This window comes from Cebus imitator, unplaced genomic scaffold (genome assembly GCF_001604975.1).
Source record: "Cebus imitator isolate Cc_AM_T3 unplaced genomic scaffold, Cebus_imitator-1.0 Scaffold253, whole genome shotgun sequence".
Lineage (NCBI taxonomy): Eukaryota > Metazoa > Chordata > Mammalia > Primates > Cebidae > Cebus > Cebus imitator.
In genome coordinates this window covers 2,905,084-2,926,756 of record NW_016107568.1, presented here as the reverse complement: position 1 = coordinate 2,926,756, position 21,673 = coordinate 2,905,084, and the positions used below count along the sequence as shown (strand labels likewise).

The 21,673-nt window shown below is 49.1% G+C and overlaps 1 protein-coding gene across 2 annotated transcripts; it reads right to left on the bottom strand.

Annotated features, from left to right (window-relative positions):
- On the bottom strand, nucleotides 1-20,976 carry SLC43A3 (solute carrier family 43 member 3). Of its 2 annotated transcripts, none has more exons than XM_037728015.1 (14): nucleotides 20,900-20,976; nucleotides 20,223-20,288; nucleotides 19,625-19,990; nucleotides 19,171-19,300; nucleotides 17,134-17,180; nucleotides 14,478-14,554; nucleotides 14,160-14,252; nucleotides 10,316-10,455; nucleotides 9,133-9,230; nucleotides 7,199-7,372; nucleotides 6,892-7,008; nucleotides 2,260-2,446; nucleotides 1,517-1,640; nucleotides 1-211 (listed from the first exon to the last, which is right to left on the bottom strand). In XM_037728015.1, the coding sequence occupies exons 3-14, from the start codon at nucleotides 19,806-19,808 to the stop codon at nucleotides 107-109; spliced, it is 1,476 nt and encodes a 491-aa protein (XP_037583943.1). In that variant the 5' UTR covers nucleotides 19,809-19,990; nucleotides 20,223-20,288; nucleotides 20,900-20,976; the 3' UTR covers nucleotides 1-106. The 2 variants fall into 2 exon arrangements, with proteins under 2 accessions (XP_037583943.1, XP_017354457.1); XM_017498968.2 differs by lacking the exon at nucleotides 20,900-20,976 and adding an exon at nucleotides 20,684-20,763.
- Nucleotides 20,977-21,673: the final 697 nt, after the last annotated feature.

The window sequence follows — 21,673 nt, the reverse complement described above, 5'->3', positions numbered from 1 at the left end:
TTTTTTTTTTTTGCCGGGATAGGCAGTCTTTCGGGACACACGGTCCTCAAAGGTGGAGAAAGATGAACAAAACCATCCTCAGGGCTGAAAAGCCAGGGCTTCTGAACTATGCAATTGCAGAGGGACTTTCTTTCCAAGCACGGCATTCCCGGTATACCAGAAAGGGGTGGACGAATGTCAGAAGAATGGCAAGCAGGAGCATCACGTTTACCTGCAGGGAGAACAGGAGTGAGGTGAAATCCAGGAATTCTGAACAACAGAATTGTTGCTCAGTGAAGCAAGCACTGGTCCATTCCAAGGCCAATGAAGGGACCAGAATTCTACCGAGTTTATATTCTACTTTTCATTCAAACACTATGGTGCCCTGGAGGAAGCACTTTCAGTTACTTTTTATTCTGAACTATGGGGTGGGGTGGGAGATAATAAGCCCATTTCACAGGTGGAGAATCTGAGGCCTAGCGAGCATTCAGTGACATGCTCAAGGTCACATGGGAAGCTGGTAGAGGCACCAGCTAGAATACAGATCTGATTATTAGGTCACCTGATGTCACAATCAAGTCATTCGCCTCAGACTTCAAGTTTAGTCTTTTGGCCATACACAGTGGCTCATGGCTGTAATAACAGCACTTTGGAAGGCAGAGGCGATCACTGGAGGCCAGGAATTCAAAGCCAGCCTGGGCAACATAACGAAACCCCAGTGTCTATCAAAAAAAATAATAATAATTAGCTGGGAGTGGTGGCACATGCCTGTAGTGTCAGCTACCCAGGAAGCTAAGATGAAAGGATCTCTTGAGCCCAGGAGATCGAGGCTGCAGTGAGCCGAGATTGTGGCACTGCACTCCAGTCTGGGTGACGGAGAAAGACCCTGTCTTCCAAAACAAAAACAAAAAACATTTAGTCTTTCTTTTCTCCAAGTGATGAATTTTAAACTCTTATTCAACAATTTGCTGCTTTAAAAAATGAGGCAAATAGAGCTGTGCAGTGGTCAAAACACTGAATTCAATGTTGAAAGACTTTTGCTCCCTTGCTGGTGCCTCTGAACACATAAGTCATGTAACCTCCATGAGCCTCAGTTTCTGCAAAGAACAGGAGAGGCATGCCCACCTCCTAGGGCAGGGCCCCAGAGCATCCCTCCAGGTGTAAGAACACAGAGGTGAAAGCACAGAGCTCCTGTGCCTGGGGCCAACTGTGTAAACCCAGTGTGGACCTAGGGGAGAGGCCAGGGTAAGCCTGCACTCACCATAAGCAGGGAACACCTTTGAAATCTCAAGTTTTTGAATTTTTGCGAGAATTTCCCACCCTACTCCAGAATGTCTATTTCCCCACACACAAAAATATTTTTGCCCCAAATATTTAAATAACACAGACTCTCTGGGAAGCTGGGCCATGCTACATATCCAGGCCATCACAGCCAGGTTTGGGGCGGCCCCTGCTGAGTCCCTCAGCCTGGATGTCCTGGGGGCAAGGGTCTAAGGCCAAGGCCCCATGCCAGGGATGCCCATCCCCCAGAACTCACGTATAAAGGGTCATTCTGAAGGGGCCCTTTGATGAGGGTGAAGATGGGGAACTGGAGCAGAGACACCACAGCCGACAAGGCCATCACCAGCCCGAAGAGCTTGCCAAAGTGCTCCAACGGGAAACTGGGGAGAGAAACCAGCGGGGTTCCGGTGAGCTTCAAGGACCCTCCCTCCAAGCAGACGCCTGGCCACCGGGGGCTCTGTCAGCCACTTGTCCCCAGTTCCCTTGTCCTAGACCTGCCCTCCACCCATGCCTGCTTGGCCTTGTCCTCTTCACTCAGACGTTCGACCCACAGAACTCAGAGAAGGCACATGCGGGGCCCTGGGCAGAGAGGACCCTCATGCAGGATGCACCAGGGAGGAAAAGACAGACACGTAAATGGATGACATGCCAGACTACACTAGCAAAGGAAGCAAGACTAGAGTACTAAGGACACAAGGAAGGGAATGTGTTTCCATCTCTGCCCTGGAGAGCTGGAACAGAAGTAGGCCTTGGAGGATGAATAAGAGTTCACCTGGTAGAGAACAGAGGCAGAGGGCGCCACAGATGTAAAGCCTCAAGCGCATGAATCTTCTATGCTTCCCATCACCTCTGGTCTCACCCCCTCCACACCTGCCCCCAAACCCAGCCTGCTGCACCTGACCGCCTCCAGGCACAGCCTCACATCCCTATTTCTTTACCTCCAGCTTCTCTTTACCCCAGTGTGTCGCCCTCTACAGAGCCCACCCCAAGGCCACTTACGCAACGGTGAGGAAGGCTGCGTTGCTCCCGTAGAGGAAGGAGCGGCTGATCACTTGCAGGATGAAGGTGAGGTACTGGAGGGGGAGGACGGGGACTGATGCACAGAGGACGAAGCCCAAGGACAGCAGGGACGTCAGGGCCAGTGAAGGCACCGTCGAGCAGAGGGCCACCACCGAAGTGGAGGAACCTGAGCCAACAGGGAGGAAAAGGAGGCTGTCTGGAGACCAACCCAGCAGAGGGCAGGGCAGGGCAGGGCAGGGTAGGGCAGGGCAGGGCCAAGGATGATCGGAAAAAGGGGAGGAGCCACTATCCATCCAGCTGTTCCAGCAGAAACCTGGGAGTCATCCTTGAATCCTTTCTCTACATGGCCCACCTCAAATACATCAATAAAGCTGATCATTCACCTACATATCATTCAGATGTGTCCACTCCTCTCCAACCCCACTGACTCATCCTAGCTTTAAACCACCATTAACTCAGTCATGGATTATTGCAATGATAGGCTCCACATCTGCCCCTCCCCAACCTGAACCTGCAGCCAGATCCTCCTTGTGACGCTACTGGTAATAGCAAAAGACTGGAAACAATCCAAATAGCCGTCAATATGGGAATGCTGCAGCAACTACGCTGCAGCCACATAACAGAGACCCAGGCAGTGGTTAAAAGGCATGAGGAGAGGTCCCAGCTACAGAGCACCCTCAGGATACAGTTACACCCAAAACACCCCTGCAGAATAGTGTGTACCGTATACTGCCTTTTATCTAAAAGAGAGGGAAATGTATTGATATGGTTTGGCTGTGTCCTCATTGAAATCTCACCTTGAGTTCTATCTCCCAGAATTCCCACATGTTGTGGGAGGGACCCAGGGGGAGGTAACTGAATCATGGGGGCCAGTCTTTCCCATGCTATTCTCATGAGAGTGAATAAGTCTCATGAGAGCTGATGGGCTTATCAGGGGTTTCTGCTTTTGCTGCTTCCTCATTTTCTCTTGCCACCACCATGTAAGAAGTGCCTTTCACCTCCCACCATGATTCTGAGGCCTCCCCAGTAAACGTCTTTTTCTTCCCAGTCTCAGATATGTCTTTATCAGCAGCATGAAGACAGGCTAATACATGTATATACACCCACACAATGTTTATATTTTAAAAAATTAAAATGGTTACCTAAAGAAGAGGAAAAGGGATACAAGAAACAGAGAGGGAAACTAAACTTTTTTGAATATATCTTGTTTCACAGTTTTAGCTTTGGGAAAATGGAAATGTCTGAACATTACAAATAAAATTAAATAATAGTAAGAAGAAAACAAGCAAAACATCAGAAACAGGAGAAAATGAAACCAACAAACATAACTCTATACCACGTGGGTGACCCTTAAAATACAGTAATTTGGCCCCATGTGGTGGCTCACATCTACAATCCCAACACTTTCAGAGGCCAGTGTAAGAGGATTGCTTGAGTCCAGGAGTTAGACACCAGCCTGGGCAACACAGACCCTTCCTCTACAAAAAAAAATTTGTTTTAAATTAACCAGACATGGTGGTGCATGCCTGTAGTCCATAGTAATTGGGAGGCTGAAGGGGGAGGATCACTTGAGCCCAGGAGGTTGAGGCTGCAGTGAGCCGTGGTCATACCACTGTACTCTAGCCTGGGCAACAGAGTAAAACCTCATCCCGAAAAATAAAAAAGAAAATATGGGAATTTGCTTGTACATCTCTCATGGGATATATCCTAAGGATGAGAAAGGAAGGAGGAAGGACAGAAGGAAGGAAAGAAAGAAGTAGCAAGAGTATTGAGCAATTGCACTGTTATCAAGTAACATCAATATTGATAAAACCAGTAATTATATTTAAAATACCACATATGTGTATGTACATTTGTATATGCATATGTATATAGTATTGTTAGGAACCAAGATTATCAGAGGAAGAGAAAGGGCTACAAATATAAAATCAAGGAAATAAAAATTTGAATAAAAATATCAGTAGTAAGTATTTATGGTATTTTTCTTATAAAAAATTATATACATGCTAATGCTGTCCAAAGCCCAAAAGCAATGACAGCCCAGGAGCAAAAAGAAACCCCAGCATCCAGACTGCAGTCTCTAAAATACCATTTCCAACTGAAGAAACCCAGGGCTAGTTGGGAAAAAAATGACTATTTCAGGTCTAGGGCAGGAAACATACCTAGTGAAATGGACCTGAACATTTCATTGTTCTAGAAAGTAAGTTCACTGTCTAAAAATAATGTGATTTCATCTAAAAGACACAAATTCTGGGTTGGTAAAGTTTTCAATGGTCAAAGGTGAGATAATTTGAGCATCAAGAAGAACAATGACAGAACAGATTGAAACACGTCAAATATATTTAAACATAAAACTTTATAAAAGAAACAGTAGCCATCCCTGGAGCTCACTAGGACACCAACTCATTATTTTGAACTGGTAAATAAACCTGTAAACCAAGCATTTATTTCTAAGTAACAAAATAGTAAGGAACGTTTTTCTTTCTAGAAGAATTCTAGCAATGAAAAGAAGAAGATAATAGAAAATCATCCTTTGGCCAGGCGTGGTGTCTCATACCTGTAATCCCAGCACTGTGGGAGGCCTAGGCAGGTGGATCACCTGAGGTCAGGAGTTCAAGACCAGCCTGGACAACATGGCGAAACCCCATCTCTACTAAAAATACAAAAGTTAGCCAGGCATGGTTGTGGGTGCCTGTAATTTGAGCTACTCAGGAGGCTGAGGCAGGAGAATCACTTGAACCTGGGAGGTGGAGGTTGCAGTGAGCTGAGATTGCACCACTGCACTCCAGCCTGGGCAACACAGTAAGGCTCCGTCTCCAAAAAAAGGAAAAGAAAAGAAAAGAAAATCATCCTTTTGCAATCCTAATAAAATAATGGGCCTAGGCATTGATAATTAATGGCTGCTAAAATCACAAAGTATATGGTTGATGGGAAACTTTATAGTGGATGGACCAGACTGGCAATGTCTAAACCAGTTGATCAATCTTAACATTGTAACAAGGCAACAGACACCAGGGACTGCTGATGGGAGACCAGAAGAAACGCACAGCTCCACTCTGAGTTATTCGTGCCAAAAAAAAAAAAAAAAAAACACTTAAACTGTGTCTCCCCTAAGCCTTTAATCCCACTGTTTATAGAAAATACCCAAGGAAAGGAATACTTTTAAATGACACATTAAAACAACACCAAATTCAAAATAAGGGAAAATCAGCCAGTGTCTTCAACAAATAAACAAGAAAAGGTAGGGGAAGGACTGTTCTAGATTTTAAAAGCTACAGAAGACGCATCGACCAACTACATTGCATGCACCAGGCATGGATCCTAATTTGAACAAACCAACTGTAAAAAGATGTATCTGTAACGACTGGAGGAACTTGAATAGTGACTACATAGTAGATGACATTAAGAAATTACTGTTATTTTTTCAGGTGTGATAATAATTTTTATGGTGATGTTTAAGTGAAAGAGGCCTTATTTGTTAGAGATACATTTACGGGTATAGAAATACATTTATGGGTAAAATGATATGATGTCTGAGATTTGCTTTGAAAACTCCAGCAGATGTGGGAGAAGCAGGTTCGTGGGGTCAGGGAAGGGACAGATGAAATAAGGAGACAAAATGTTAGTCTACTTTTGTACCTCCTAACCCAGCAGGTTAAAATACCTCAGAATCCCTCTACTCCTCCAACCATGTCCAAGGATCAGGCCAAAACTCTCTGATGTGGTAAACAGCTTGACCCCTTCTTATATATATATCTCTCTCCAGCCTCTCCCCTAAGATTCCCCAGTGCTCTGTGCCCCGGCCAGCCTGACTCACCTGCCTAGATTCCTCAATGTTTCACTCTCTCGTGCACTATTTTGACCCCACTGTGCTCCCGGGCCACTCTCCAAGGCCTCACCTCTTCATCTCCCCCAATCTTACTCATCCTTCAGGTCTTGGCTTAGATGCCACCTCCTCCAGGAAGCCATCCCTGACACCAACCCCATCCTCACCCAGAACAGATTATGTGACCTTTGTGTCCCCATGGCCCCCTGTGGGTTTGCTTCATGGATTGTAACTGCCTACCTGCCTTTCTCCACCCTCTAGACTGAGAACACCTTGAGAAAAATAACACACCTGTCTTGTCTGTTGCTGAATCCCCAGTGTTTAGCACCATGGCTGACACATAACTGTCACTCAGCGACTAATGTTTTAATGAATGAATGAATGAATGAGTGCAACTAGACAGGGTTAAGAACAAAAGAGAAGGCCGAGCACAGTGCTTCACACCTGTAATCCCAGCACTTTGGGAGGCTGAGGCAGGCAGATCACCTGAGGTCAGGAGTTTGAAACCAACCTGGCCAACATGGTGAAACCCCATCTCTACTAAAAACACAAAAATTAGTTGGGGATGGTGGCACATGCCTGTAATCCCAGCTACTCAGGAGGCTGAGGCAGGAGAATCTCTTGAATCCCGGAGGCGGAGGCTGCAAGGAACTGAGATCACACCACTGCACTCCAGCCTGGGCGACAGAGTAAGACGCTGGTCAAAAAAAAAAAAAAAAAAGAAAGAGACGATGCCATGGGGCAAATGAAGACCTCCCTTGCTGGTTTCCTGATCCCCGTCTCACCTGTCTTTCTTGCTTCCTTCTGGTACTTCTGTTTAAGCCGGTCCATGAGCATACCATTCCAGGGGGCAACCAGCACTCCAAACTGAGTGAAGGCGAAGGCATTTGTGTAGCTGCTGACTGCAGAGGGCAGAGAGGCTGGTTGATGAGAAGTTTCCAAAACTCCCTTTCAGGCAGGGACTCTGCCACCCTGCCCTTGCCCTGCACGTCCCTCCTCCCCACACCATCAGGCCCTCTTCGGGTGTGCACAGCCCTGCTGGGAGGTTCTATGTTTCCAGCTGGGATGTGCAGACGGGCTACTGCCACATACCTAATTCCTTGTCCTCCCGGGCCATGTTGGTCAGCAAGGAGTTGAGAGTGCCAATGAAGAGGTAGTGCCACAACTGTATCATAGACAGCCACACCAGGTGCCAGGCAAAGCGCCGAGAGAAAGCGTAGCTCCAGAAGGAGCGGGCTTCCTGCTGCTGCCCTGCTCCTGGGGTTTCTAATGAGGAGAGGAGGATCTGGGTGTGAATTACAAGGGAAGTGGACAGGCAGGATGGGGAGTGTGGAGGCCTCAGTGGAACCGTTTCAGGTCCAGGCTCACCTTCTACCCTTGGCTCCCGGAACTCACCCTGCGTGCTCTGCGCCTGCCTGGGACTCACACATCCCCACCTCCCTGCTTTGTCATGCTGGCCCTACCACCTTGGATGACCCTCTATGTTCTTCTCTGTCTATTGAAATCTGATCTGTCTCTCACAGCCTGGTCAATGACACTTCTTGCAGTAATACCTTCCTGATCTTTCTCAGCCAGAAAGGTGAAAGAAACGACAAGGAGAGGAGAAAGTCAGAGGGGAGAGGAGGATGAGTGTGGGCACTCCTGTTCTAACCTGCTCCTCGGCGCCTCCCTTTCTTTTGGTACTAGTATCCTGAGTTTCCCTAGGAAATCTTCCTCTACCGTAATCTTCATGGTCCAAATGGGACGATGAATTCAGTGTCCTGTTCTTCTGTCAAGGTTAACCCATGAGACAGTTCCTCCTAACAAGGCAGACTGGCCGTGAGTTTAGATTAGGATGAACCTAATCTAAAATAGGTCTTAGACCTGGCAAGTTCAATTTCCTCCCCTGACTTTGGAAGCTTCCCAGAACCCTATTCTTCTTTCTTTAAAATAAATAAATAAGGCTGGGTATGGTGGCTCATGCCTGTAATCCCAGCACTTTGGGAGGCCTCGGGAGGTAGATCACAAGGTCAGGAGTTCAAGACCAGCCTGGCAAAGATGGTGAAACCCGGTGTCTACTAAAAATACAAAAAAAATTAGCCAGGGGTGGTTGGGCACCTGTAATCCCAGCTACTAGGGAGGCTGAGGCACAGAATTGCTTGAACCCGGGAGGTGGAGGTTGCAGTGACCCGAGATCATGCCACAGCACTCCAGCCTGAGAGACAGAGCAAGACTCCGCCTCAAATAAATAAATAAATATTTTGGATCCAGTTGTCAGATGGTAAAAATAAAAACAAAAAAAATCAATTTTATTGTGTATATTTAAGATATTCAATATGATGTCACAGGATACATATAGCTACAAAGACGGCTACTATAGTGAAGCAAATCGTCTTACATTTCTACCTGTTTTGTGGCAAGAGCAGTTAAAATCTCCTGTTTAGCAAAGTCCCAAACACAACGCAATTTGATTACCTACAGTCTCTACGCTGTGCATTAGACCTTTTCATCTCTAGACCTTTTCATCCTGCTCCTCTGCTCCCCATGTCCTTTGACCCATGCCTCCCATCTCCTCTCCCACCCCATTCTTATTTCCACTGTAAACAGCTGCGGTTTGTGTAACCAAAGATGCAGAACAGAGAGAAAGGAAAGGAGGCAGTGATGGAGTTGGGACAATAAGAGAGGGCAGACCCAAGAGACCTGGAGAAATGGGGACATTGCACCAGACTTAGTACAATGGCATCACAGAAGAGGGCAGAACCGAGGAGTGGGAGGTAGGGAAGGCAACCTGTGGAAGGCAGCCTTCAGGGGATGGGAATGTGATGGGGACATGAAAGAGAGAAAAGACGGACAGAAAAGAGACAAAAGCCCTGCCCCTCTCTGGACCCTCCATTAAGTGAGGGTGTTGGGAAGACGCCTAAGGTTCCGTCTCTGCCCTACGTTTCCTGATTCCCGGTCCCTGAGGGAATTCTGGAAATGAGGAGCCAGGAAAGGCACAAGGAGAGGCTCGGGTCTGGAGGAGCGATGGGTTAGCCAGCAGGGCTCACCTTCCTTGGCTGAAAGGAACTCCTTTGACTGTAGCTCCCTGTTTTCTTGCTCAGCTGTTTCCTTCTCTTCCTTCGTGGTGCCATTCCCAGAGCACAGGCTATGGAAACAGAAGCCCCACCGGCAGGGCCAAGGACTGTGAGCTGAACCTGAGACTCCGACTGGAGGGAACAGTATGGGGAATCCCACATTTCACTGCACTTCAGAATCACCTTTTAGCCACCCTGATGCCCAGGCTGCAGACCAGACCAGTTAAATCAGATGTCTGGAGGTGAGAGCCAGGCTTCCTTTTCTAAGCTCTCTATGTGAATCTAGTGATTCTAATAGGCAGCAAATTTGGGAAGCACAGGAAGCATGAAAAGAGCGGGGCAGGCCCAGGTTCAAATCCCGCTCTGCCTCCTCCTAGCAGCAGAAAGGTAGCTCAGACTTAACCCGTCTGAACCTCATTTTTCTCATTTAGAAAATAGAGATAAGGCTATCTGAGAGGAGTATTGTGAGGATGGAATCAGAGAGCACATGGGGACTGACAAACAGTAAGTGAGCAGCAAAGGAATACCCTCCCCCTACTCCTTGCGGCAACTGACTGCAAAAATGATCACATTTCTTCGCCTCCTCTGTATTTCCCCCTTTTGAATGAGACTTTGCAGCTCTGTTTCCCCATGCCCTGAATCTGGGCCAGCCTTGTGAACTGCTTCAGCCAAAAGAATGCAGCAGAAGTGGTTGTGCCAATTCCAAGCCTAAACCTCAAGAACACTTGTGCATTTCTTCGCTCTTTCAGAACTCTGAAATCACTGTGTGAATGAGCCCACGCTGGCTTGCTGGAGGATGACAGCTATGTGACCCAGGCATCCCTGTTACTCCAAACCCACGTGAGTGAGGCCATCCTAGCGTATCCAGCCCCCAAGTCGCCCTCCGAATGATCAGATGCGTGAATGAGCCCCCGTCAAAATCATCTACATCTGGCCCTGATCAGTAGAACTAGCCAGCTGCCCACAGACTTGTGAAAAATAACAAATGCTTAACGTTTTAGGCTGCTGTGTTTTGAGATCATTTGTTATGCAGCAATAGCTAACAGATACGCTGCTCCCATCTTCCTCCTCTCCTGTGACAGGTTTGCTTTGCCCTGTCCATCCCACCCTAGGGCCAATGAGGGGCCCTGGCCCACAGTCATCAGAGAGTCCTTACCCATAGCTGTAGTTGGGGGGCAGTGGGTAGGGGATGTGGCCCCGGGGCATCAGGAGGAAAGTTCGTGCTACATGCCAGGTACTGCAGACAGAGAGGAAGATGAAGGAGGCCCTGAGGCTGATGCCCTTTTCATAAAGAAGCTGCAGAAGGAGGAGGAAAAAGTCAGTGTCACACTCATGTACGCGGCAGTACTATTCGCAACAGCCAAAGGATGGAAGCAACCTAAGGGTCCGTCAGCATATGAACAGCTCAACATAATGTGATCTCTACACACAATGGAATATTATTCAGCCTTAAAAAGAGGAAGGAGGACAGCATGCTTACACCTATCATCCCGGCACTTTGGGAGGGAGGAGGATCAGTTGAGTCCAGTTCAAGACCAGCCTGGACAGCATACAGAGACCCTCACTCCTCTACAGATTTTTTTCTTTAAATTAGCTGGGTGTGGTGGCACACACCTGTAGTCCCAGTTACTCAGGAGGCTGAGGAGGGAGGATTGCTTGAACCCAGAAGTTTGAGGCTACAGTGAGCCATGACCGGGCCATTGCACCCCAGTCTGGGCAATGAAGCCTGACTTTGTCTAAAAAAAAAAAAAAATGGGAAAGAAATTCTGACACGTGCTACATGGATGAACCTTAAGAACACCAGGTGGGGCCAAGCAAAGTGGCTCGTGCCTGTAATTCGAGCACTTTAGAAGACCGAGACAGGAGAACTGCTTGAGTCCAGAAGCTTGAGATCAGCCTGGGAAATAGCAAGACCCCATCTCTACTAAAAATAAATAAATTAGCTGAGCGTGGGGTGCCTGCCTGTGATCCCAGCTACTCAGGAGGCTGAGGGGAGAGGACAGCTTGAGCCCAGGAGTTTAAAGCTGCAGTGATCCATGACCAGGCCACTGCACTCAGCTTGAGCAATGGATCAAGACCCTGTTTCAAAAAAAAAAAAAAGAAACATTATGCTAAGAGAAATAAAAGGACACATTCTGTATGATGCTACTCATAGGAGCTACCAGTGTAGTCAGATTCATAGAGAAAAAAATTAGAATGATGCTTGCCAGAGGCTGGAGGGGCAGGGAAGGGGACGGAAGGAAAAATGGGAAGTTAGTGTTGAATGGTACAGATCCAATTTTAGAAGATAAAAAAGCGTTCTGGAGATGCATGGTGGCGATGATTGTACAGCAACATGCATGTACTTAAGGCCAGTGAACTGCACACCTAACTGTGGGTAAGGCAGGGCGTGGTGGCTCATGCCTGTGGTTCCAGCACTTTGGGAGGCTGAGGCAGGTGGATCACTTGAGGCCAGGAGTTCCAGATCAGCCTGGTCAACACAGTGAAACCTCATCTCTACTAAAAATACAAACGTTAGCTGGGCATAGTGGCACGCACCTATAATCCCAGCTACTTGGGTGGTTGAGGCAGGAGAATCACTTGAACCCGGGAGGAGGAGGTGGCAGGGAGCCAAGATCGTGCCACTGCACTCCGGCTTGGGCAACAGAGTGAGACTCTGTCTCGAAAAAAACAAAATACAAAAGGTTAAGATGGTAAATTTTATGTTATGTATATTTTATCACACACAAAATCATCAGCATAAGATGTCAGAGGCAGGAGCTGGAGCTCTGCTTTCCAAGGAGTCCTAGTACAAGCTGTCGCCTACCGTCCTGGAAGCTGATTAGGGACACCTGGTACACACATGCCCCCACCCCAAGACACACCTGGCAGTGGAGGAGTCCTCGTATAACCCATCCCTACGGCCTGTGAAGCCGCCTCGTGTGGCTCCCCAGAGATCTTCTAGCCCAGTGCCTATTCCCACAGTAACAGCAAAGGCCTTTTGTTCAAAGAAAATTCTACACAAAAATTCAACTTAGAAAACACACTAACAGAAAGCTTGCCAGTCCCCTCCGTCTGCATTCTCCTTGGTGACCGCCATGGCATCAAAGAGAAGCCCTAAGTTCCTCAACACTCCGTTTGAAAACCACTGACCTCGCGCAGCCTCCTCCCATTTTACAGAGAGTGACACTGAGGTCCAGAGAGGTGCAGTGAGTTGCTCAGTGAATTGTCAGAGTAAGCAGCAGCAAAATCAGATTAAACTAAGAATTCCCGCTCCTGCTTCCTCTCCCCTTCCAACTCTAGAGAGAGAGGTGAGAAGCTGGGCATGGTGGCTCATGCCTGTAATTTCAGCACTTTGGGAGGCCAAGGAAGGCAGATTACTTGAGGTCAAAAGTTTAAGATCAGCCTGGTCAACATGGAGAAACCCCATCTCTGCTAAAAATACAAAAATTAGCCAAGCGTGTGGTGGCACACCTATAGTCCCAGGTACTCGGGAGGCTGAGGCAGGAGAATTGCTTGAACCGGGAGGTGGAGGTTGCAGTGAGCCAACATTGCACCAATGCACTCCAGAATGAGAGTCCATCTCAAAAAAAAAAAAAAAAAAAAAGGCTGGGCACAGTGACTCACACCTGTAATCCCAGCCCTTTGGGAGGCTGAGTCAGGCAGATTGCAAGGTCAAGAGATCGAGAGCATCCTGGCCAACATGGTGAAACCCCATCTCTACTAAAAATATAAAAAATTAGCCGGGCATGGTGGCACATGTCTGTAGTCCCAGCTACTTGGGAGGCTAAAGCATGAGAAATCGCTTGAACCTGGGAGGCGGAGGTTGCACCACTGCACTCCAGCCTGGCAACAGAGTGAGACTCTGTCTCAAAAAAAAAAGAGAGAGGAGAGAAAGGGAGGAACACCCAGGGGAGGGAGGGAGAGCCTGGAAAGTGGCTCTCATGCCTGAAGTGGGAAGGCTTGAGTGCGCCAGCAGCTCAGTCTCTGCATGACCCTCCAAGCCAAGGTGTTTATGGGACTCAGCTAGACCCACGTCTGGGTGGGGACTGCCAGAGATCGTCTTCTCTGCCCCCATAACCCACAGGCAGTGCCGACTGCCTCTGGCCCAACACTAAGCCCTGATAAAAGTCCCAGGTTGGGTGGCTTGAGATTCAGACTCTTCCATTCCTTTCACTCAGCCATCTGCAGAACAAGGTAATTGTTCTCCAGCTTGTTGCCTCATAATCGAAGCATGGTTGCCATAGCTCCAGCTATCACATCCTCCCACCGCAAAATTCAAGGAGGAAGGCTTTGTTTTTACTCTGCTTTCACCTTCCATCAGGGAAGAAATGTCCCCTGGAGTCTTCTACTATATATGCCCCCTTTATCTGATTAAAAAGGACCTGATCATAAGCCCACCTCCATCCATCATTAGCAAGGGGTAAAGGGATTGCCACGGTTGGCTTTGATCAATCAGGATTCATCCCCTGGGCTAAGCAGGTCACTGCCCAGATAAAACTGCCCGCAATGAATAAGGCAGAATGGTTGTTGATTGACCTCTAATAGCCTTGGCAACCATTTATCCCCTGATATCCCAACATCAGACACAGCTGGACAAGCCTCTGTGTGTGCCCCTGCTGTGCCTACTAGCCACTTGCTACCTTCTTTTCCAAACTAGAAGCTCACAGCAGCAAACACCCCCCTCTAAAGGGCTCCCAGCCTCTGCCCAACACCGGCCCAAGCACATCATGACCACTGCCACAAACGCTTGGGCAAGGTTGAAGAAGGGGCTTAGTGGTTACAGGCTCTGGCTCTAGAAGCAACAAGCCTGGGTTCAAGTTCAAGTATCATGGTTATTAGCTGCAGAAACTTCAACAAGCTTCTTAACCTCTGAGACTCAAATGCTTTGTCTGTAAAATGGGGGTAGGTAACACAGTACCTACCTCACTGAGTTGATGGACAGAAATAATGCAAGGTTCACAAGACAAGCGTCTGGCATATACAAGGGCTCGATGGATGTTGGCTATTGCTGTATTTACCTTAATAATAAGGAAGACTGCCGAGGAAGAGTCAAATGCTCCATTGTAGAGAGTGATGATGGTCGAACGGTGTTGGCCAAATAGGTTCCCAATCTGGGGATGGTAGGATCATCCTGAATCACATATTTATTCATGAAGCAGGCACTTCCTGAGCACGTGGCAGGGCTTGCTTATACCCTAACCCGCCCTCCACCCCTACAGACCCCACCTCAGCTTGGGCCAGCCCCATCTGAGGCAGCCAATTGTAGAAAAGGGTCTCTCCTTCCCTCCACCTTCCCTCCACCCTGCCAAGTGCCCGGGATTAGGGTAGGTTCCCACCTGCAGGTTGGTGATGAGAAACAGGATTCCCCCAACGGACAGCAGTGGCATGGCCAGGAAGAGCAGCACAGCTGAGCCTGAACCATCAAAATCAGAGGTAGGGTGGTGCCACAGGGCAACCCAAACATGGAGCCCCAAACTCTGCTCCCACCTGCTCCAAATTCCCAACAATCCTGGTGTCCAGGCCCCAGTTCTAGCCAGCCTTCAGGTATCCTTCAAGGGTTTTTAGGATACTGGCCTAGGCTTCCCCAGGTATCTCTGTGGGTCCTGAGCCACCTTCTTCCCCACCAAAGTTGGTGCTCAGTCTGTGGCAGGCCAGGAAGCCTACAGAGTCAGAGCTCTAAGCCACCTCTTTTCCCTCAGGAAACCACAAACTGCCTCTCCTTTTCATTCTTGACACTCCAGGAGAAGACAACCCTGGACTTAGGCACCTAGCTCAACCCTCAAGCCCAGCCCCTCATTCATGGCATTGGCCCTGAGCCTCAGTCATCTTATCTGTTAAATGGGAACAACAGTCCCTCCTCTTCCTGCTTCAGGTGCTATGAGAACTGTGTAGGAAAAGGATGATGGTCTTTTCTTTGTTCACTAAAATCAACACTTTCTTGGTGCCGGGCATTGTGCTTGGCACTGGAAACGCAAGACGAATAAAAGATACTCCTTGCCCTTAGGTAGACTGACATGCAAACAAATGGTTATAACAGGTCCAGTAAGTGACAGCAGGAAAGCTCAAGAGCTGGGGTAAGGGAACCCTTGACAAATGAGTCCTCCCCAAACCAGACTTCTGCCCGCCACTATTTTGGCCCTAAACCATGCCTGTCCTATTATTTGCTAAAAATGTTTTAAGTTGACTCACTTTTATCCAAAAGAAATCTCTTTTTAAAGGACACTTTCTATCACTACTGTAGATGAAAACACGGGCATTGCTTGTCATGAATAGAAAGTAACTGTAAAAATAAATACAATGAAAGGAAAACAATGCTATTCAACTGCAGCTGGACACAGTTGCCCTTAGCACGTTCAAAGCCTGAGACCCGCTCGTCTCCTCAGTGTTAAAATTCACACCAGCCACACATCAAGACATTCTTTCATGAAATCAGAAGGACTGAAAGAGAAATAAAAAGGGAATCGCTGTTCTGCCAGGTGATTTGATGTTTATCAGTGTAGCTGTGTAGTGTGTGCGTCCCTAACATCCTCTTAAGTACTGTGCTGTCCCTTAAGAAGCACTGCCAAGAGCTAATTTTAGAGTATTCACACCATTTACCATTCAATTTCTGTCTTTATGAAATGTACATCTCTCCTATTGCTAAAGGCGGGAGACTCTCCTTTCACAATAGAGTTCTTGTGGCCTCAGTGCTTTTTCCAAAACCAAAAAGCCCTGTGTTATGGAGGAAGAGCAGGATTGCTGCTCAGGCGATTTGCAAGAGAGTGACACACATTACCCAGCCACCACCTCCACATTTGGGCGCTTGAAAATCATTTACAGGCTTTTAGAGGAGAGGACGCTGGTTTGATAAGGAGAGTGGTTTGAAATAATTGGTTTGGGGTGCCCGGCCATCTCAGGAGATCTGTGTGGACAAAGACGTGCAGCCTCCGTGTTTGCCCAGCATGAGTGCAGACAGCCCCGTGACGCTGTTGGGATTTAGCGTAGCTTATACACACTAATGTACCCTTCTTTCCTAAACCCAAAATTGAGCTGTGGGTGTGACACTAGGGAGGAACATTCGGAGGCATCCCGGGGCCAGCATAACCAAGGCAGTGAGAGAAAGCAGAGTCAGGGGTCAGGAGGCCTGCACACCACACCCACCTCCCTCTCACTTTCTCTGTGGCTGTGGGCGTGTCTTTGCAAGGGGTCCCTCTGTGGTCTCAGTTTCTCCTCTGTGTAATGGGTGGAAGGGCAGTGGAGAATAAACCAGATTGGAATCCCAGACTTATAGACTGGTAAAATTTAAAAACAAAGATTTTGAGTCCAACAAGGTTGTCAGCTTTTACCCTGCTAAGGATATTTTCAAAATGGTCATTCATATAATCATTTCATTAAAAAGAGAAAGAGAATATTTTAATACATACAAGAAGGATGGAAAGGTTTGTTGTTCTTGCTGTTTAGGTTTTTTTCTTTTTTTTGAGACAGAATCTCACTTTGTCACCCAGGTGGCAGTACAGGGGCGTGATCTTGGCTCACCGCAACCTCTGCCTCCTGGGTTCAAGCAATTTTCCTGCCTCAGCCTCCAGAGTAACTGGGATTATAGATGTGTGCCACCGTCCGGCTATTTTTTGTATTTTTTTAGTAGAGAAGGGATTTCACCATGTTGGCCAGGCTGGTCTCAAACTCCTGACCTCAGATGATCCACCTACCTCAGCCTCCCAAAGTGCTGGGATTACAGGAGTGAGCCACTGTGCCTGGCCAGATGTGAAGTTTTGAATAAATTGTACTCTCTAAAGTAACCCCTCTCCATTGTCCTTCCTTTTCACATTTTCTCCATAGACTAAACTGTTTTCACAGAGCAGCAACAGTTCAATATCCTTCCAGGATTCTTTCAAGCTGTGGATCTCTGAATCACCATGTGGTCTATATGTGTTGCCTATGGCCCTCTGCACCTGCCCCAGCCACCAGGTGCCCTGAGCTTCCTTCCCGCCCACCCCGCCTCACAGCACTCACCTGCAGAGGTGAAGGCTATGATGAGTGTGGCAGTGGTGTAGAAAAATCTGAAACACACAACAGGAAAAGTAGAATGTTGTCAAGGAGGGAGAAACCTGGGAGATAAAACACAATCTGTCACCCAACCCACAGGTATAGGACTTGACCACACCCTCAGCCTGGGATGCCCCGGCACTGATGTCTCTGAGCCCCGGGCTCAGAACCAGCTGTGAGAAGCTGCGATGAGATTGAGATGTGGTCCTGACCTCACGGACAGTGCATTTTGCTCATTCTGAGGCCCAAGGCTAGCATGAGGAGTCTTGGCCAATGAGCTGACGATGTGATTGGCTTGGGATTTAGCCAAGACAGAGTGGGCAAAGCCAAAGTCCTCCCACCTAGAAGCCCTAACAGCCTGATCCCCTGGAGAAAGCGGTTAGTGCCTAGTCTGCAAATCAACATCTTGAGTTCCAGCTCATCCTCATTGTGAGACCTTGGGCAAGGCGCTGTCCTTCTCTGGGCCTCAGAAGCCTTTTCTTTTTTATTTTTATTGCATTTTAGGTTTTGGGGTACATGTGAAGAACATGCAAGATTGTTGCATAGGTACACACATGGCAGCGTGATTTGCTGCTTTCCTCCCCTTCACCTATATCTGGCATTTCTCCCCATGCTATCTCTCCCAACTCCCCACCTCCCACTGTCCCTCCCCTATAGCCTTTTCTATAAAAAGAAATAATTGGGCCAGACGCAGTGGCTCATGCCTGTAATCCCAGAACTTTGGGAGGCTGAATTGGTCAGATCATGAGGTCAGGAGTTCAAGACCAGCCTAGTCAACATGGTAAAACCCCATCTCCAGTAAAAATACAAAAATTAGCCGGGCATGGTGGTGTGCGCATAATCCCAGCTACTGGGGAGGCTGAGGCAGAAGAATCGCTTGAACCCAGGAAGCAGAGGTTGCAATGAGCCGAGATCACACCACTGCATTCCAGCCTGAGCGACAGAGCAAGACTCTGTCTTCAAAAAAAAGAAAGAAAGAAAGAAAGAAAGAAAGAAAGGACTGATCTAGCTCAGAGTGCTGTGATTTCAGGACTACAGTCTCAAAGCTATAAGGATCCCTTAGCATTTGGGGGTCTTGTAAGGCATGCAGTAATAAAAGCCATGTTCTAAGGCTGGAGAAGAGGAAGGGGGCAAAGAAGGGGAGGAAAGAGAGGGGGGCAGGGAGCCAAAGACCAACAAGGACTGAGATACAGTCATTCTGCACCCAAAGGTTTAAAATGTAAGGGACTGGCTTTACTCTCTGGCTATTTCCAAAAAGGGAAACCCAGCCAGCCCTCTGTCCCTCTTTCTGACAACTGATCTCACACGTGCCTCCCTGGAAACACCTGCTCTGAACTGTATCAGCCCCCAGCAGGCCGCTGATTATCACTGAGCCTGGCCACAGAGCACGAGATTAGGGTGCAAGCACACGCTGTGTGCGTGAGATCACACCCCAAACCTCCTGACTCATCTGCACAGGAAACCCCACTGTCTCGTCTCCCCTCCAGTCAGAAGGGACCTGAAATTCCACCAGTGGCAATACCGAGGAAACTTCCTGTTAGCTAAGCCCCTGGGGAGTGATGGTGGAGGTGCAGGGAGCGAGGAGAATGAGGATGAAGCCTGAGCAACGTGGATGTGAGGCTGTGCTAGGGATGAGGACAGGGATCCTCGGGCTGAAGGAAGAGAGGAGTAATTTTAAGTTTTGCTAATTTTGTAACCCTGGCTCCAAGCCAGCCCTTACAGGAAGTCAGCCTGGCCTTGGCTCAATTCAGCACGTGATAGGGAAGCCACATTCTTACAGAGCAGGGAAAGAGGTGAGGAAACGGAAGCGAGGCTGTGGGAAGTGGCTGAGTCCAGAGAGTCCCGCTGCCTGGGGCTGCTCCTAACAGCTGCTGGGAGTGAGCTTCGGGTGTGGGGCCTGGCAGGGTGGCCGAGCTGTCTGACCTGGATTTCACTCCAAGCGCGGCTGCTGCCTGAGGGGTCCCACTTGCCCACGTTTGCCTGGGCTGGGCCTTTGGGACTTACATGGCTATGAGGCGTGCCACGGTGGTCTTGAACCGGTCAAAGACATAGCCGCTGGGGAACGTCATGAAGTTGTTCATGAAGGACGCGATGGTGAAGATGAGTGAGAACCTCTCATCCTGGACTTTGCAATCTGGAGGGGAAAAAAAAGGTCTCCCATGCATTCCAGCCTTCCCGCCAAATAAGCACACAGCCCGGGTTCCGCCCACCTCGGACAGCTTGCCGGTGGCAAAGTTGTCCCTTAAGTTGAGCTGAAATGTGACTGCCCCTAATGACCCCTCAGGAGCTGGTGCCTCCCTCCCAGGCACTTCCCAGACCCAGTGGGATGAGGGCTACTGACCCTTCCCCTCACCATAGAAAGGCTGGATGGGTGAACAGGGAGCCAAATCCTACCTACCCCTTGCCACCACCTGGGAGCCAGACCTAACTTCCTTAGAAAAGTTCGCTCTGCCCTTACCAGCCTGCTCTGTGGCATTGCCAATCAGCCCAGCATCTGGTTCACACAGCTTTTCAAAGTAATGCTCTTTCTTGAAGACAAACACGAGTGAAGGCCAGCCAAAGAGGACGCCTGCAAAGCACAGGCATTCCAGCAGCCCCGTCAGCAGGGTGGCCAAGTGCAGGGGCAGGCCCAGGCCCGCCATGGCCAGAGGCGGAGTGGATCCTCAAATCCCACTTTATCCTCCTGGATCTATCACAGGCCCTGTAAGCCTGGCGTTTGAGCACTTGGAAAATTCCGCTGGCAAGCCAAGGCCTTCCCTTCCCGTAGCTCTCTGGTTCTGCTGCAGGCCTGGGCCAAAACCATCAGCGGGTGATTCTCTGGGTCCTGTGAAATAAAGACAGAGGCTGCTGGAAGAGGAGGCTTGCGGGAAAGGTAAAGGACTAGAGTTATTTGTGGGGTGCAGTAAGAGGCAGGGTGATCATGGCCACTGGCAGCAAATGTGGGGGAAAACCACTCCAATACATCATTTCAGGCACTGCATCTGAGTAACCACGTGGCAAGTAGAGAGGCAGGTCTTCATGGCCACCTGGAGTCACAGGTGAGATAAACGACTTACCCAGTAGCTCCCCCAGCAGCAGATGGAGAAGCGGAGCTCCTGTGCTCGAGTTCTGAATACCGTCCGCTGAAATAATGACAGCAACTCATCCAGGTGCAGGGGCAGGGAGGCTTTATGCCGAACACACAAACTCCTGCTGCCAAGTTGGTGTTGTTATCTTCAGTTTATTGACAAAGCAACAAAAGCTCCCGCGGATTTCAGGAACTTGCCCAAGGTCACAGGGCTGTGTAGTCACAACGCAGGCCAGGCTACTGCCAGAAAGACTCCAACCCCCAGGACCCTGGCCTAGGACTCCCAAGCCTGGCCCCCGCCGCCCTTCCTTCCTCGCATCAGCTTCCACCAGGAAAGCCTCCGGGGCGGCTCCCCGCCAGCCTCCGCACCCTGCTCCAGCCTGCGGCCGGCCCGCCACGCAGACGAGCCCGACGGGCCTTGGCCCCAGAAAAGGTGACCCCTCGCCCTACCCGCCTGGGGCGCGCTGGGCTCTCCGCACCCTTCCCCTCCGCGCGATTGATTGCCGGGCTGGCCAAGATTCGCTTTCGCGCCTCTCGCGGCCCCTCCCAGTCCCCTGCCGGCCTCCCGCCCCCGCCTGCCCTCCCGGAAAGGGCTGGGGCAAGCCTGCCAGGCTCCATCACTTCCTTCTCCTTTCCCTTCCTCGCAGCCTCCCGCGTCCTTTTTACCTCTCCCTCTTGGAATTTCTTCTCCCTCTAGAACCCCCTATGGCCCCAGCGGCGTCTTTCCCCCATCTCGCTGCCTTTCAGCCGCCCCGCCCCGTTGCTTCTGCCTCCCCTAACCAAGTTAGTTGAATGCTCTCATTCACTCAGGCCTACCCAGGGAAAATGTCACACACTTACGGCACCCAGAGGACACACAGATCACATGCGGGCATACAGACACACACACTCTGTCTGTTTCATGCATCTTGCCTTGACCGCTGGGTGTGCAGGAAACATATTTTTCCTATTTGCTCACCAGCTCAACCCTTTCTCCCAGTTTCACACTCCCACAGCTGCCAAAATATCCCAACAGCAGAATCAGGGAGCCAAGAACCAGGACTGAGGGCTTTTCAGAAACCATCCCCTGGAGGAGTGTCTTTTCACTCCCAAGGATCCCTTCCTGCCAGACTCCATTGATTAACTATTCATTCATTGCCCCATTTTTTATTAATCAAAGACATATATAATTGCCCATAGGAGCTTGTGATCAGCGCGAGGTAGCCAGTCTAAGCGGCTGCCTTACTACCCTTCCAGCCCAGAGCACGTGAGCTGACTGACATCTTCTTTGGCCTGTGCATCCGTTTCCTTGCCAAAAGCCCAGTTTTGGGGGAGAGCTTCTTGCATATTAGATGCAGTCTGCAGACTCCCAAGCCCAGCTTTCTGGTTCCCCTGAGGCCCCAGGAACTCTAGCTATTCCAAGCCCAGTCCTCTTTTTTTTTAAAGAGGAAGAAACAGAAG